Source organism: Episyrphus balteatus, chromosome 3 (assembly GCF_945859705.1).
Source record: "Episyrphus balteatus chromosome 3, idEpiBalt1.1, whole genome shotgun sequence".
NCBI lineage: Eukaryota > Metazoa > Arthropoda > Insecta > Diptera > Syrphidae > Episyrphus > Episyrphus balteatus.
The window spans coordinates 100,372,562-100,391,473 of NC_079136.1; the positions used below are offsets into that span (position 1 = coordinate 100,372,562).

Below are 18,912 nucleotides of genomic sequence, written 5' to 3' on the forward strand. Positions count from 1 at the left end.
TTATTTTGTATGTACATACAAATGTATATACATTTTTATTTCAATGATTATTTGTATAAAGCGATATTATTTCTTTCTTCTTATAGTTATAATTAATTATTAATATAACTTCTTCTACCATTTAATCTAATCGTTAGACTTTCATCTAGGTTCTAGGAGGTCAGATGATGATCTGAAAGAAAGAATAAAAACAGAAGATTTTCAATTAATAAAAAATTCTTTTAAATGTGTATCTGTGCAGGCTGCAGGATAGTTTAAAGCTCCATTAGCTCTATGTTTTTCTGACCAAATAGAACTTACCTACGTAGTATGACTTTATCTTTATTCTCCTGCTGCTTTTGCTGGTGGTGACACTGCTGTTGTTATGTAATTTTGTTGGTTCTGATTCATGTTCAGCCTTCTTCTTAGATCCTGGTTCGGTTGTTGTTGTGACTTGCCGCCAGCAGTTGGAATCATTTTGTCTTTTTTGATCTTCAACTTTTCACGCAAGGTTTTTTGTTTTTTTTTTTTGGGTTCATTTTTGCGCAGCCCGAGATGCGACCGACAAAATGACTTTGAGGTTTCCAAACACAACGGGGATAGAGACCGACGACAGAAATAACGACAAAATGTTAAGTTCTGAATACCCTTTGTAAAATATACAAATTTATGCAAATAACACGACACCGCACTTGTTTACTTGAATTACATGAACGTTTTTTTTAACATTCTGATATTTAATTCACTTTTTATGAATATAAATGTCTTAAATGTGACTTTTTTCAAAAAATAATCGACCACTGTAATGTGAAAGAAAAGTGTTTGTTTACAAAAAAAAAAAAAAAATGTCAGGCTTGACAGCTTGACATTTCTGTTGTCATTTCTCACAACAACGCGGCGCTAGTTCCTTCCGTCCTGTTTATTTAGTTGCAAATTTTGACCACCGGTAGCGCATATCAACTTTTCCAATCCCCAATTAAAAGCAAATAAATATGAGATATACCAAACACGTTGATTTCAATTTCAGATTTCTCAAAGAAGATAAGAGATTTTTAAAAGATTTAAACGGATTTAGAAAGACAACATTTAGTTCTATTAGAAACCATTACAAATTTATTTAAAACAAATAAATAAAAGCTAAGAAATAATCTCGAAAACTGGTAAAAAAGCGGCATTTTCGATTTTTTAACGGGATTATCTCAAAAACGTGATGTGGTAGAGTTGTTCTGACTTTGGATTCGAGCTCAGCACCCAAAAAACCTATAGAAGAGTATATCTTGGTGTCTGTAACAAAAACCTTGTTGACCAGTGTTATTTAATTGTACCAAACTAGCTATCTCCTTTAATAATTCAAATTTTGCGCCCTCTGGCAGTCAGTTCATTTCCTATTTCGATACAAACAACGAATTTCATTTTCCATTTCACACAACACACACCGAAACATTTAAAAACTTGTTCTTCTGCTGGAAAGTTGTGTTTCAGCTTGCCTTTTGTTCTCTTTAGTGCATCGAAATAAAAAAAAATACATATTTTCTTAGAAAAAAAAGCAAAGTGCGAAGTTCTTTTGTTAATTAATTAAAATTTGAGTCAATAAAACCCGTAAACTTTTAATTCGTCAAAATTGAGAAAATGTCCAGAAACGAGTGTCGAATTTATGTGGGCAATTTGCCACCAGATATACGAACAAAGGATATCCAAGATCTTTTCCATAAATTTGGAAAAGTAACATTTGTGGATTTGAAGAACCGGCGTGGTCCGCCATTTGCATTTGTCGAATTTGAAGATGCTAGGTATTTTATTTTTTTTTTTTTCATATATATTTTTCCATACGAATAGATATATTTTTTTTGTTTCGCTTTTTTTTAATTGAATAATTAACGATTCTGTGAATAAATTGATTGCTTTCAATTCACAGAGACGCAGAAGATGCAGTTAAAGCTCGCGATGGCTACGACTACGACGGATATCGCCTGCGAGTGGAATTCCCGAGGGGCGGAGGCCCCGGTAGTTACCGTGGTGGTCGAGGGGACCGTAGCCGGGGTGAAGGAGGTCGCGGCGGAGGTGGTGGCAGCGGTGGTGGAGGAGGACGAGGCCCGCCAACTAAGCGATCACAATTCCGCGTAATGGTCACTGGATTACCTCCGAGTGGATCGTGGCAAGATTTAAAGGATCATATGAGAGAAGCAGGCGATGTTTGCTTCGCTGATACATACAAAGATGGAACAGGAGTTGTAGAATTTTTACGTCACGAGGACATGAAATACGCCATCAAAAAGCTTGATGATTCAAGATTCCGATCGCATGAGGTAAGTCGTTGGTTTTGTGGGCGGAAGTGAACTACTTTATGTGGGTTGCTTTGTGGTTTTTAACAAATTGTTATGACACAAATAAGAAGACTACACATACGTTGACGATTTCATATTTATCTCATATCCAATGTATATTAAATTATCTTGCATTTAAAAGCTTAAAGCCATAAAATGCTAATGCCTTTTTAGTAACGAACACAAACTTGAATAAATTTATCAGTTTATATAGCGAGTACGTAATTAAAACAATCATTAAAGGTAGAACTATAATTGACTGAAGCGTCGGATGAAACGTAGGGGAACAGAGCTCGCAACCGCACTCGTCGGATGAAAACTTGTCAAAAAATCAAAGAAAACAACAACAAAAACGTAGAATTGACATTACAATTACTGCTTCCTCCAATTCAGTGGCGGCCTTAGGGGGTGGCGAACAGTGCAATCGCCCGGGGCCTCGCTCTTAAAGGGTCCTCGCGCAACAACCCAAGAAAACTTTTGAAAATATGTATAGATTTTTTTCCCTATATTTTTTATTTAAAACTTTTGATTTTGATTCTTAACTATTTATTCAGGTTATTACATAGCGCAAAGGGGCCTCGCTCTTGCCTTGCTCTTAAGAATCCAAATCAAAAGTTTTAATTAAAACAAAAATATAGTGAAAAAAATCTTTACATATTTTAAAAAGTTTTCTTGGTTTGTTGCGCGAGGCCCCTGCAAGAGCGAGTCTATTAACTAAAATAATTTATACATTTAAAACATAATTGAAAAATGTATTATGTAGTACTTGAATATCGCGCCTCGAAATAATTGAAGATCGGTCAAATAACACAGTTGCGTTTTTTTTTTTTTTTCTAAAGGGGATGTTCTGTCTAAAAAACAAACTCAAAAGTTTTGTTTGCCTTTTGGTAATCAGCGGAAAAATAAAATTAAAATGGAAGCTTTGCAATTTAATGATGACAGATAATTTATTTTGAATAAAAAACATGATTTTCTGTTATAATAGCTGCGTTCCATTGGGCCCATTTATCTACTTTTTAAACATGATTTTCTGTTATAATAGCTGCGTTCCATTGGGCCCATTTATCTACTTTTTAAGCCTTTACTACATTGGCCTAAAAACTAAAAAAAAAAGTACAAAAGTGAACATTTTCAAACGTTATTAGTTATTTTGTATAGTGTTTCCGGCTAAAAAACCAAAACAATTGATGCAATTTGGTGTTAATTTGTGTATTAATATTCAACAACAAATTGCGTTAGCCAAAAAAACATGTTTACTTTTGTACTTTTGCAAAAAGTGGGCAATGTAGTTAACTGGTAGACCAGAATGTGTGTCTGTGGCTTGTGTCTTGTGTCGCTGTCAAAGTTAAAAAGTATGAAATTAGTATATTGGTGCCAGAATACGTAGCTGTGGCTGTGGCAAGGAAATTCGCTGTGGTACAAGTCGAGTCGACTTTTACTTCAAGCTACAAGCGGAATGACTTTTGACGTTTCTAATGTGGTTACTCAGTTAAAATTATTTTTTTTTCAAGGCAATTGACATTTTTGTACGCCACATAATTCTGTTCATCTTTTCTACATTTTGAGCGAATTTATTTGACATCTTGTACCACGACGTTTTTCTTTGCTACAAGCGAATTTTCATTCTGTTCAACCAGTAAGCCTCTATTAGTAAAACTGCTTTGACTACTTTTTTAATAGAGTTAAACAAAAGTTCAAAGAAACTTTAAGTACTAAGCAGTAGATTAATGCTCCCAAAGCAACGAAAAATAAAATTATTCTGCAAACAAAATTGTTGCGTTTGCTAGTTCAACAGTATGTCTATTCCACACTCAGTTTGTGACTTGCGAATTTAGTCATATTTAATTATTTTAGTTCTGATTCTGTTCCCAATTTCAAAAACTGTCCCATTTTTCGAAGAAGAGAGCGCTTAAGAGAGTAACATAAAATTTCTCCACTCTGACGAATTTTGTCCTAGAAATTTATTTTGTAAATCTTTCAATATAAACTGTTTTAAATATTCTAAAACTTAAATAGAACTTGTCAAACACGAGAAAGCTAAACCAAACAAGTAGACCTACTTTCGCATCACATATGTATTTATCAAGAAGGATAAGGGGCCTCACAAAGACCTTCCGCCCGGAGCCTCGCAATTCGTAAGGCCGCCGCTGCTCCAATTATAGTTCTGGCTTAAGGCTAAAAGAGTAGGGGTTTGTTTGTTTATTTTTTTTTTTTAATTAAGAATTCGGATTAGGGCTTATTGATATAAAATATTGATCCGGAGACTAACAGGAGTAACATGTTCTGTACTAGCAGTCCAAGCGGCAGCGACCGTCGATTTATTTAGGTCATAATGTTGGAGGTTAAAATTGATGACAAATGGAAGATAATGTACACGTAAGACTGAAAATTAACAAAATAGGTATGCCACTACATACTACAAGCTTGGTCGAATACGGAATATTTTATTTTCCAAGGAAAAACTTAGGTGATAAAAAAATAAAATAATTGGTAAGGTAGGCCCAAAAATATAACTTTGCTATACTGTTGGGGATCACAATTTAGTCACTAAATTTGGAAAGCGGTCATATGTTATCAATCACGGCATCACACCCTTTACGATAAACTCCTTAACGGCCATATTATTCACTAGTTTAAAATTACATCTGGATATAAAGAAATTTAAATCCAAATAATAAATCCAAATCCATAATATTCACTACTTAAATCCAATATTTAATCCATTCTATTCTTATCGGCAGCTGCGTGTTGTTTTTGTAATGCATTTAAACGCCAACTGCGGATACGGATAGAAATAAAACAAACACATCGATTAATGGAGCTTACCTATAAAAAAAAAACAATCTGAACAAACTAATGAAATTAAAAAAAATTAAAACGGGAATGATTTAAATTTAGCGTATTTTGTTGGTAAATAACACTGACTTATAAAATAGGATTTTGAGTTACTTCAAATTAATAAAACAAAAACTTTCCAAAAGCTTTTCCTGAGAAAATAAAAAAAAATCCTTAAATATTTATTCACATAAATCGATAATACTTCAATTAGTCTTTACTCACATTGCAAGTAGTTGTCCTCTAAATATTAAATTAATTTATTGATTTTAATTTGGTCTCCATTTGTGAAGATTGTCACGCATTTTTGAATAATAAAATTGATAAGATCAATTTGTTTTTGTGAACAAAATATTAATGCGGCTTTCGATTAGTTAAGGTTGTACAAGTAAATTTAGATTCTATTAAGCTTTTCAAGTGATTTGAAATTTAGAGCGAATAGTAAGGTAAACCTAAACACAATTCTAATATAATTTTGGAATGAGAATTTGTTCTTAACGACGTTTAAAACAACATAAAGTATACTCTAAAGAAGTCGTATAACTAAAATGCACCCAAACGATTGTTTATCTCCTTAAAGTACATATATTTTTCGACGTTTGTCTTTAAATAATAAGCAAAATTGTTGTTTCAAGACGTCTCACAGTGGTCCAGAACTGGTATCCAACACGAATTTATTCAGTTTCTGACTTATCATAATATTACCCAAACACCTTATAAATCTATTGTTGGATAGCTAGACTATATAATAACGCTTAAATTAAGTCACTCTTGTAAGTATTTTAGTAGTACGGCAACTCTAAAGATAACAAAGTGTAAACATTTTGTTTATTATCCAAAAAAAGAGTTACAATCTTTCGCGGATTACTTAAAGTAATTGAATGTTTATTTGTGCAAATTTTGTTTGTGTTTTTTTAATGCCTTAAACATTATACCTATCACAAAAAACAGTTGGTAAATGTTATATAATATTAGTTTTTTTGTTGCATACTTGTGAAAGTATATTTTAAGAAAAGTAAAAACATATCGAGCCCTATAAAAAATTGCAGATCACTGCAGACATTAACTACTTTTGAATTAGTTAATACATATATTGAGAAATATAACGGAAAAAAAATTTGAGTCCCCGCGTTGCCCCAGTATTTTATTTGATTTTTTTCCGAAATTGCTCCTGAAATCAAATATTTGGAATTGTTTAAAGAATGGCTTAAATTCAAAAATTTAACTAGGAGGAAATGTGTTAAATCATTGGAATTACATATTTATAATACACCTAAAGCACCTAAAAAACGAGGATGTACAAAATAAAATAGAAAATTTTGTGAAAAATTTTGAATTCCGTTGGAAAAAGCCAAACAACTACAGAACGAGATTTTCGGAAGTAAATAAAACATAGCTTGAATCAATAATGAAATTTTCTGACAATGGAGCTAAGGATATTCAACCTAGACCCTCAAAAGCTGCAAGAACATACAAAAATCTGTGTTTCTGGTACTAAGAGTCAAAAAAAAAGTTCAAAATATCGTTGCTTACAATTCATTGCAAGAACTTTCTCGTGCAACTTAATCTGCTTTATGGATGATTGGTAAGCGAAATGCCGCTCATATAGTTAAAGAAATTGTAGAAAAACTAATGACATCTATTAAAAACGTGGGTGCAGGTATTTCAAAGTAAGGGTTTTCTTAAATCATGGAAAAATGATAGGTACCTAACAAATTTGGAGATATAGACTTACTCAAGAAGAATTTTTTTCTTAGAATACACCTTGCATAGACATAAATTGATTTGGGGGTATTTCCACCCCCCAATGATCCTCCCCTGCTCCTGTGTTGCCACCCGAACTAAATATAAGTATAAAGTTCCAGTTCGATACGATAAAATTAGAAGTAGACTACAATTAGTTGGGGGTATTCCGATCCTCCAATGCCCCTCCCCTAGATACGGACCACGAAAAAATTGTTTTTTATCCGAACTACAAGTATTTACAAGTTTTAATTCGATAGGATATTTTTAAATACGCTGAAATTGATTTGGGGTGTTTCGACCCCCACTGCCCCTCCCTTAGGTCCGGACCACAAAAATATTGTGTTGTGTTGTCATCTAAACTACATACATATAGGTACGAAGTTTCAGTTCAATACGAAAACTGGAAATGGGTCAAAACAGGCTTCCAAGATTTTATTACATTGCTAGTTTGTGAGTTACTTTGTCTTTTACAAGTGAAGCTAATTAAAGCGTATTAAAAACATCGGATTTGTTTTGTTATGGCAAAATGCAACTTCTATTAAATAAAAGGATACTATAGCATATGAATTTATGCCATTTTGTGAGGTTCTTACACAGTCAGGAATTAATTCACGTTAAATGTGTATTCTGGACCTCTGTGCGTCTGATTAAGTTTGAAGTAAGCAAACAAAATTCTCCTGTAGATACCTAACAAAATCAACAATCTAAGTTGTTTTGTCTCAAACATCAACAACTGATAAATTGACCATAATATTATGGATTACCATCATTTCTCTAATCTCCTTTCCTGCTAGAGATGCTTATTACAGGTCGGTTTTTATTTTCACTGATTCACCGATTAATGTAAGTCGATAAATAAGAAACTATCAAATGACTGTTAAAGTTAGATGTAAACGAATATTTTTCTTAAAACATATACGTTTTTTCTTTCAAAAAGAAAATTTCAATTAATGATCATGTGAATAGAGAGATTTTATTAATGGCATTTTTTTGTTGTTTTTTTTTTAGGGAGAAGTGTCATACATTCGTGTCAGAGAAGATAGTGGTGAAGAAAGAGGACGCGGAGGTGGAGGCGGCGGCGGTGGCGGTGGTGGTGGTGATTACCGTGATAGGTAAGATGCTCTTATAACAAAACTTAAACTGTTACACAAATTATCTTATTTAACAAATTCTTTCAGATCTCGTTCTCGTTCGTACTCTCCAAGACCAAGACGACGTGGAACTCCCACTTATTCTCCAGTACACCGTGTATCATATTCAAGGTCACGTTCAGACTCCAGATCTAATTTTTAAAGCTAAATATCAAAATCACTATTTAACTAATCTGAAATCAAAACTTAATGAACAAAAAAAAACAAACAATTTTTTATCAGACAAATTCAAAATAACACACACGCCGTTTTACTATAAGATATTGTAAAATGTATTTTTAAATCCTAAAAGATAAAAACGTAGCTACCACAAGCTGAGCGATATAAAAACTAATAACTATTCTTCTTCATAAATTTAAGTGCAACACTTGTAGATATCTTGAAAAGTTATTCAAGTAAAATCTCCCTTTTCATTACTTTCATGCATTTACATCAACCTGTTTGCACATTCCTCATTCTTACAAATATCACAATATAAAGTCTTTAATTGAAGTTTAAATATTTCAATGGGTTTTTCATACCCATATAATTTATACTAAACGTGTATTGTAGGAATTGAACAATTACCACTCAAAAAAGGGTTATAATAAAGAAAAAAAAAAAATCATTCACCAACATTATAAATGTGCTCCTACATCCTTATGCATAGTATTGCATTAAATTTTAATAAAAATTGATTGTACATTTTAAAAATCATTGAAAACATTTTAACCTATTAATTTATTAATTAATTGCAAGGAAACATTTAATTAACATATTTTTCTTTTTCTTTCACGAAAAGTGTATGGAATTGGATAGTTTGATTTTAACATGTATGGAAAAGGATAACGGATTAAAAATATAAAAACAGAGTCAAAAGATCTCAGGATTAAATAGGAAAAAAATCAAAATACATATTCTGAAAAACTGTGGAAGGACAGAATGGAAACCCTGGATGTGAAAAATACGCACATAAACAGGATTGCCAAATTTGTATTATAAAGGATTTGTATTTTGGATAAAATTTAATAACAATAGGATATAGGAAAGGAGCAAAATATCTCCTTTGGATGATTCTTGACTTCATTTCTCCACACTTCGTGCATGCGGATTTTCCCTGCTTTAACATTATTCTCATGCCTGTTCTCTCGTCCGGTTCGTCCTTTTAATAATTTTTGAATCCTCTTACCTTCTGGACATTAGAATTAAAAAAAAAAACAATAACGAACCTTTTTTTAAACACAATTCTGGATTTTTGGAATGGAAATCGTTTTGTTTAAACTATGGATTCCTTCTCCTGCTTCTCTGCGTAACAGTAGGACGTCGCGGGAGGATTTTCAAAGTTTTAACATTTTTCACCCCCCTAAGAGTAATTATTTTCAAATTCACATTTATGGAAACATTCTCCAACACTCATCTGCGCGCACCGTGCACACCTTTCGTTATTGAAATTTTATATGTACTTCGTTATCACCAAGGATACTCAATTTTTGGATTCAAGACCCTTCGCTCATTTTTTAAGGATTTTCTTTGGATATCTATCATTTCAAAAAATAAAATAAAACGAGCGGAAAGGGATTTCCACGATGGATTATGGGATAATTCCCAGGATCATATTCACTTTCACGTTGCATGCATGTGTGTAATAATCGTAGGTGGTGGGTCAGTCCAGTGGTATGTTTGTTTATTTTTTAATTTCTCATTTTCTTGTTATTCTAATGATCATTTCTAGCTATTTTGATATTATTAATAACCAAATTTATTTATTATTTATAAATTTGATATAAATTAACATAAGCGCGAAATATAAAAACAAAAAATAAAAATATTTTTTGATGCATGTCTGTAAGAAAGAAATTATGTGTACACTTTGAGAATCATTTTGTTTTGTATTCGTTCATTTATTGCTCAATGTTTCAATCAAAACATAAAAAATGATAACTACTAAAGCTTGATGATAGATATTTTATCGTGTTGAGTGTTTTTTGGATAAAAAAAATTATGCTGGAACAGATAAATTAATAAATAAATTAATAAAAAAATCAAGTATATTTTTTTTTATTTCATATAAAGATTATAAGGTGTTTCAGCTATCAATAATTTGAAGATGTGCAGTAACAACGAAAAATTGGCATTGAAAAAATCGTACTTTATAAACTACCAATTTTTCAGAACTTGACGATTTTTACAATGCCGATATTTCTTTGTTGTTATAATCGTGTCAGAAGAATGAAAGAGGACTTCAACAATAACAAATAAATCTTCACTGGAAAAATCTCAAATGTGTTTTCCAACAAAGTTAGGCTTAATGAGTTCTAAACAAAACTATCCCCTTCTTACTTATTGAACTTCGAAGAGAGTCAACCCTGAAGCATCACCGTGTAACAATGATCGAACGTAAACGTACCCATTGATGTGTTTTTTTTTTTCTTAACAGGATTATGACGAATATGTTCTCAATTTACCATTGACTAACTTACCGGACAACCGATTTTATTTGGCCGGATGGATGAATGGTGTTTTGCGTTCACACTCATCAGACAATTTTCATCAAAACCCATTTGTCAACTAATTTTTAATGTTTCTTTCGCCTCTTCTTCTCTCAATTTAAAGAAAATGGTACAAATATTATCACTGTCTGTCAGACACACATGTTTTTAAATTGACTAACATGACCGTCCGACTACCAAAATATCAAAGGGTGATAGCTAATAGTATCCTGGGAACCAATTACCCTATGCTGCCAACAATTTCCATCAATTTTGTCCGGGTCAGGCATCTATTTTGGCTAAATTCCCTGGTCTACTTATATTTAAAGTATTTGAAAACAGTGTTTCCAAAATCTAATTTTAAAAAATCTTGGAGCCAAAAATATCCGCTTTCATAAATGGCCCAATAAAACGCAAACAAATTTTGTGGCATGAGATTTAATTTTTTTTTTTTTAATTTTCAAATGACTTGCTTGTCAGACTTCAAGTATAATTATTTTTTTCCTTTTGTTTTAATTAAATTTTAAATGAAAACCAAATGAAAAATGCATGCAAATTGGTTGTATGTTCACATTTTTGGTGGATTTCTGCTGTAAAATGCTTTGAATTTAAAGGAGCCTTAAGGCTTGGCCACACCGAAGGGTACATGCGGTAGCGGTACGGGTAATTGTATGAAAAAATTTCCACAGCTAAATATTGATGTTCCAGTTTGGAATTTTTTTCATACAATTACCCGTACCGCTACCGCATGTACCCTTCGGTGTGGTCAAGCCTTTAAATCGCCAAATTCAAAATTAAAAGAGCCAAAATCCGATAAATCGAAAATCAAATTTTTAAGAAGCGAGTTTAAAGTTCAAGGAGCTTGTTTGGCGATAAATAGCCGGCTCTGGCAACACTGTATTGAAAATTCTACATGTTGCAAGTGTCTTCATTCCCTAGTTCATTTATGTTGTATGAGAATCACATTACATTACATTATTAACGAAATGGTGCACTACGGTGTATAGGTAACATTTATTTCTTTTGGGCAATTTCAGCTAATAGAGTGTTTAAACCAATCGAAAGAAGAATTTTAATAACGGCACCATAGTTTGCTGCGGTCCCTTGAGAAAATGTATCTAGTGCTTAGTACTTAAAGCTGCTTTGAACTACTTTTTCAATAGAGTAAAAGTAGTTTTAAGTACTAAGCAGTAGATAAATGTGCCCAAAGGAACGCAGCTGTTGTGTAACCAATATGAATGATTAAGCAAATATACACTTGTGCCCAAAATTAACGCTCACATCTTTACTTTTGTAGTTAGACTCTTGTATCTTATTTTTAACGGTTTTAAAATTCTAGTACGTATTGTAATGTGTTTGCTTATTTCATAGAAAGTCAAAAAAGGTCAAATAAAATAGTATTATCAACCAAAACAAAAAAAAAAAAGTTAAACAAATTGTAACAACTCAAGCTCTGAAAACTGATATTAAGAGTAAAAAAGAATAAAAAAAATTAGAAACTAGTGAAAGTTCTTTTCAATAATTTTATTTTTAATACCTGGTATTGCCTCCTCTAGCCCATATGACAATTTGGAGTCATTTCACGAATTAAGTTTTGACGGTCTTGTAAAAAGAATAGGGTGTCAATAGGTCTGTTTAATGAAAAAATCTAGGACAGAACAGATCAGAGCAGCACAACTTTGTAAATACTGTCAGAACATAAAAGAACAGAAAAGTTCAACTTCATTTTTAACAAGATTGACAGTTGAATAAATCAGTTGCAAAATTTTAAATTCAAAAATCATTTCTTGAAATGATTTTTTACCAAAATATATGATTTAGCCCTGATTTTTCAATAATCAGTTAGACTATCAGAGGAATAAATGTCAATATAAAAAAAACTTTTATTCCTAGGAATAAGCTCTAACTGAGGTTTATCTGACTATTGAAAAATTGGCCCTTAGTAGCACTTCTAATATTCCGGTAGTTCCTTTTTTTGTAATTAAACAAAAATTCTTAAGAAATTCACTCTTTTAAATCTTATTTTTTCTTATTTTTATCACAATCAAACAAACAGCTGACAATTACACTTTTCACTCACTTGCACTACCCCAAAAGTAGGAGCAGAAAAACTTGAACTTTTCTGTGCTGAACAAATTCATGAAACATAAAATGACAGATTGTAGAACAAGTTGGGGCTAGTTTTTTTTTCATGAAACACAAAAACTTTTACTTTTCGGATCTTTTCTGTTCTTTTTTGTGCGGATCAGATTCATTAAACAGACCTATCACTGGTGGATACTACACGAAGATTTTTGCATAGGTAGAAAAGAGGCATCATTTAAAAATGAAGAGAAAAGTGTATCTGATGTTGCTTTAATTCTCAAGGCTACACAGTGTTGTGCCCAATCATGTTCCAATTAACATTTTCTAGGAACATATGTCAAAAAGAGGAAAATCCTCACCCCTCTTGCCAACAACCTGACTGGTTAGCGTTAGGAGATTGAAAAATCACCGTATAGCCCGGCACCAAGTTTTCAATAAGACCTTAGCTTCTTACATGTCCAAAGTTGTAACTACCACCTGCAGCGGTGTATAAAATGAAATCCTTTCAAGTCTTTTTTTCTCAAAGAAACATTAATACATATGTTGCTACTTAATAAAATAATAAATAACATATCTCTTTGTCGGCAATCTACAAAGAAATATTAACAAGATTTAATTTTTAATTTAAATGAATTGAATGTCACGCTGAATATTAATTTTACAGAGGACACTTTATTATACTTCATAGCTTATATTTGCACAATACAATTATGTAAATGTGCTGTAAATACCACCCACCCACTTATGGCGCAAACCAACAATTTGATTTTAAATTTCCATATCAATGGCTCCAGTGATCTTGACTCTAGATAGTCGCGTTGTTGAGTTGTCATAAATACTTCAGAAACAATTAACAAGTGATTTGGATGCAGAACAATAAATTTATTACTTAAAACTCGTTGACATTACTCTTGGTAGTAATAGAAGTGGGTGGTGGTTGCGCCACTTACAAAGTAGGTAGTTGCGCAAATGAAAGTTAATTTATGATTAAATATCTATCAAAGTGTGATATGAATATCTAGCTGAAAAGGTAATAACTTTTCAATTTTTTCTGTTATTTAAATTTAAGAAATAATGAAAAAGTATGACATTAATAAGAATTAACGGATGGCTACTGTAAAAACGCCAAGATATAAATCAAGAAGTTTTGTTTAATTAGAACTGTTATTAGCGACACTACTGTGCGCTTAATAAAGAAAATTCTTATTTTATTAATACAATTAAGAACGATTTTTAAGCGGGGATCGCAAACGTAAGTAAATCTCACAGAAGTGACTTAGACCCATTTGCTGAAACGATACTTAAATACAAGAACATAAAATCTTATTCACATAAGGTTTTATGTAGAACTTGAATCCTTAAGTTTCGTTTCAGCCAACAGCTCTAAAGTATTTTTAAACTACATATAAAAGGACTGACACTAACGGTAATATTATTCACTAGCTTAAAATTACATCTGGATGTAAAAAAAAATTAAATCCAAATCTATAATATTCACTACTTAAATCCAATCTTAAATTCAATTTTGTAAATCCAATCTTGTTAAATCCAAATAAATTTTAACTACTCTCTGGAGGTCTGTTTAACTTTATAAATCGAGATGTAAAATTCATTTTCACAGTGTTCATTTGTTTTTTCAAGATAAATGCAAATTATAAAAAATTTATTGAGTAATCAAATTATTTATTTTGAGTGAATAATATGAACAAAAATTAAATCCTTGGATTTGTGAGAGTCGGATCTGAGTGATTGGATTTAAAATTCACTTTTATCTAAACTAAATCCAGAGTGAATAATATGGCCGTAATACTTTCGAAACTAGAAAATTTAACTTACCGTAAGTTGTTAACTTAATTTGTTAATTGTTTGTTAATTTGACTACGTTCTTAATCTTCTTCATCTCACAACTTACCTCCGTAAGTTAAAAAATTTTTTACAGATCAACAAAGAATTTCAGTCAATATGATCTACGTGATTTAGTTTTTGTACGTAACGGGGAAATAACAAGGTCAATCTTAACAAAATAAGAAATAGGACCTCAAATCATAAAATCAAATCACGACTTTGATATCAATGCAAAAGCAATAATTGCTTGACGAATTATTCGTCCATATTGAACTTAACTTAAGCCGACAAAAACTCAAGTTGCCAACCTCCACCCATCCAAAGCTGACATAATTCACCACACAGTGGGTCCCAATGCTTTTAAGTGTTTAAAAACTCTGCAAATTTGTTGTCTCTAGGAATAATTGAATCAAATTTGCAATATATCACCTCGAGTATATAACGAATAATTTAATTTATTTTTTCAATCCAATTGTTTTAAAGCATTAAAAAAATTAATTCTTTTAAAATTTTTATTTATATTCAAAGTTTATTCAAAGGTGAAGAAATACGGCTTTGGCTTGTCTAAGGCGTTTCAAAATCTGTAAATTCTTAGGGCCGGTTTGTTCACACTCGATTATCTTTTAACCAAAGATTTTTCTATGGAATAATCCTTGATTAAAAGATAATCGACTGTGAACAAACTGACCCTTAGTATAACAGCCGGCATTCGATTTATATTAATAGAGCAAGGAGGTCCATTTATAGCGGTAACAAACATTTAAGTCTGTCCGCTTGTATCGGCGCTATTAGTATTTTTTTTTTTGGTATCATAATCATTTAAAAAAACCTGCACTGTTATTGCACTTTTTTACTTGCGATATAGGTACTATATATGTGTGGATCAGAATCAAAACCCATTATATCCACTTTTCAAAAAAAATGACTTAGGTATGAGGTTTTGTTTGTATTATTCAAATACATACGTTACGCCCAAGTTTGAGTCTCTAATTACATTTTTTGGCATAGAAATCAAACCACAAAGTTAGAGGTTAATTTCAAAACCCATTTTATCCACTTGAGTTTTTGTTTCAAAACCCATTATATCCAAACAATTTTATTCGCATCAAAATCCATTATATCCATTCAAAATATTATTTCTAAAATAAATTTGAAATTCAAAAACCATTTTATCCATGGGATGAGATTAGATGGGAATATCCGAAAATTTATACGGATTTTTGAAAAAAAAATTTTCGGCATTTAGGATTGAATTTATTTGTTCAAGAAAGTAGGTGTAGTTAAAAAAAAGGAAATAAAGTTTTCTCGTTTTTAATTGAGTTTTTTTAATGCCATATTTTCTTATTTTGGTCTGAAATTCAGAAGTGATTCTCAAAATCCATTCTATCCATATTTGTTTTGGGTATAACTCTAAAACTAAAACTCTCAGATCACGATTTCTGGACTTAAACTGTAGGGAATCCTAATTGAATCAATCCTGCATTTAAAACAGTACTAAAAAATGTTTCGTTTACGAGATACAAGTTTTTCTCGATTTACTCAAAATCAAAAAAAGTGGATAAAATGGGTTTTGATTCTGATCCACACATATCAAGTTATGCATTCTTGTTCTTAAGCAAGAACTACATCGAAACACAAAAGCAAAACAAGTATAAAAAGTAAACAAAAGTACAAAATAACAAAAACAAATTCATTGATGTGAAATTTAAAAATTTAAATTATTTGAAAAAAAGGAAACTTTTTTTCACTTTGTGTTTCTATGTAGTTCAGGGGGGTCATTCCGTAATTTTGAAAATGATAATCGAACTGACGATAATCGTTTTACAGTTTGAGAATCTTTAAAGCTATTTTAAGTCAAACCTCGGCCACCCGAGTAAGAGGCAACTACTAAATCACCTTCCTAGACTAACACGACTTCTATGAGGATAGGAAAACTTTTATTTATATAAACTATTTTGAAAATATTGAATCAGACATGACTTAAAATAGTTTTAAAGATTCTCAAACTGTGAAACGATTATCGTCAGTTCGATTATCATTTTCAAAATTACGGAATGACCCCCAGGCTTAAGAGTTCAAGTTGCTTAAATTTTTAAGACTTTTTATATAGATTTTGGAAAATGGAAAAATAAATTAAAATTCGTTAAAAAATAAAACAAAATTTGAAATCAAATTGCCCTTCAAAACAAGTATGCAGTTTTCATTGATATATTAAGATGCATTTTTACAAAAAAAAATTCAAAATCGTAAGAGCCGTTTTTAGAAAAAAACTATTTTTTTTAAATATTTTTTTGGAAAAAAAGTTTTAAAATAAAATTGGTAAAATAAAATTCGGAGATAATCTGATTTGAAGAAAAAAAAACACGGTTCTATGGCAGGTACCGTTATTAATGATTTTCAAAAAAAAAAATTTATTAGAATATAGACCTTGTCTTAAAACTACCATTTTAAACAAAATCGTTGGAGCCGTTTTTGAGCAAATTCAATTTTACTAAAATCGGTATATGACAAGTACCGTTAATTTTGGTCCAAAAAAATTAATTCCAAAAACCCCTCTGTAGAGTCGCCAAATAATGCTACATACCAATTTTGACATCAATCGGTTAATCCGTTTAGGCTGTAGCTTCGTTTACAGACAGACAGACTGACAGACGGACTTCCGGGACCCACTTTTTTGGCATTCTCTACCATCGTAATGTCATGGAAAAATGCTATCTCAACTTTTTTTTTTGTACGAATGCATAACTTGATATATAGTACCTATATTGCAAGTAAAAAGTTGAGATAGCATTTTTCCATGATATAACGATGGTAGAGAACAGGGGCGTATACAGGTTTACTTCTTGGGGGGGGGGTCATGCCAAAATTTTTGGCACAACAATTTTGATAGGTGGAAAATGTGATAGTTGAATCGAACAAAAACGGAATGTGATTCGTTTGCTTCCATTGAATAATTTGCCTTAAAGCAACTATGTATATATTTTTTCCGCTAACCTAAAGTAATTTTAAAAGTTACAATAAAAAATAAAATCTTTTTTTATGTAATAAACAGTGGTAACTTTTGAATTAAAAGTCTTCTTAAAATCAGGCAAACGAATCGCATTTGAAAATAATTTTGTTTTTTAATTTTGTTTTAAAATTGAATGAAAAAATTTAGTTTGGAGTTTGATACACCAAATCGAGCTAAGAAAAAACTTAAAAGAAAATAAAGTTTCTTCTTGTTTTATATACTGATGAAAATGACACTCGGTTTCGTATCTACACGGTGCTATTACACCTTTAAGATAATTTTTGAATAAATTACCTCAGTACAGACAAAATTAAAAATTAATTGTCTAATTTTTGTTTTAAATAATTTTTTGTTGTATTGTTTTCGTATTAGAAGTGACACAAAAATGTAAAATTTTCGGGGTGGTCGTGAATTTTTTCTCGTTATAACAGTTTTGGGCGTGCAAAAAAAATAAAATGCACGACTGGGGTCGCACGTACTTGCTCTTGCAGTTCAAAGCACTTTTATGTTAGTTTACTTGTAGATTTTACGAGCTGCCTCTAAAATAAATTTTAAAGAAATTTTGTTGAGGTTGGGGAAGAGCCAACATTTAGACTAAATTTTTTTCATATAAAAAAATTTTTTTTTTTGTATTTGACTTTTTTGAGAAAAAATAAAAATGCAATTTTATTGCCATTGCTTTAAATATTACGTATACAAAGTTTAATCAAAATCGTTAGAGCCGTTTTCGAGAAATTCGCAATATCGTATTTTTTTGTATGGGAGGTATACGATCTAAACGAGATATAAAAAAAACAAAAAAAACCAACTTTCAGAATTCCATAAAAATCATCTGTACCAAATTTGAAGAAAATCCATCCACGCGTTAAGGCTGTGGAAATGTGTACAGATGGACGCACAGACGCACAGACGCACAGACGCACAGACGCACAGACGCACGGACGGATTTGCGAGACCCACTTTTTTGGAATTCTCCATCATCGTAATGTTGGTTTTGATTAAAACCTCAAATTTTTTTTTCGACACGAAACCAATACTTGCCCTATAGAGCAAGTAAAAACATAATATAAATGTAAATTTAGATTTGTACAAAAATTATGATAAGATTTTTTCGGTTAAATGAACCTTAATCGAGAAAAAAATGTAATATTGACGACTATCTCCGAAAATTTTACCTATATTTTTTCGTTGAAAACTTTTTATACGGAAACATTACAAAAAAAAAGTTTTTTAATTAAAAAAAAATAGAGAATGAGTTTTTCTACAAAACAAGACAAAACAATCTTTTCTACAACAAACGGAAGCCGAGAAAATCACAAAAAGGCATTTTTCAAAATGGCGGCCAAAAATTTTTTTGTAAAAATGTACTTATTTATGAAATATCAAATTAGAATCCTTTCCGAATATTCTCAAATGATTCAATTATGTAGTTATAGTAAAAACTGAGATTTTTGCCAACAATTCAACAA

General features: G+C 31.2%; 1 protein-coding gene and 1 long non-coding RNA gene across 2 annotated transcripts; one reads left to right on the plus strand and one right to left on the minus strand.

The window, feature by feature from the left end:
- On the minus strand, window positions 1-811 carry LOC129916295 (uncharacterized). Its single transcript, XR_008772429.1, has 2 exons — window positions 301-811; window positions 1-172 (listed from the first exon to the last, which is right to left on the minus strand). It is a non-coding gene; the product is annotated as an uncharacterized LOC129916295 (long non-coding RNA).
- A 591-nt stretch (window positions 812-1,402) lies between these two features.
- LOC129914189 (serine/arginine-rich splicing factor 1B) lies at window positions 1,403-10,061 on the plus strand. Its single transcript, XM_055993317.1, has 4 exons — window positions 1,403-1,769; window positions 1,895-2,285; window positions 7,893-7,996; window positions 8,063-10,061. The coding sequence occupies exons 1-4, from the start codon at window positions 1,609-1,611 to the stop codon at window positions 8,175-8,177; spliced, it is 771 nt and encodes a 256-aa protein (XP_055849292.1). The 5' UTR covers window positions 1,403-1,608; the 3' UTR covers window positions 8,178-10,061.
- Window positions 10,062-18,912: the final 8,851 nt, after the last annotated feature.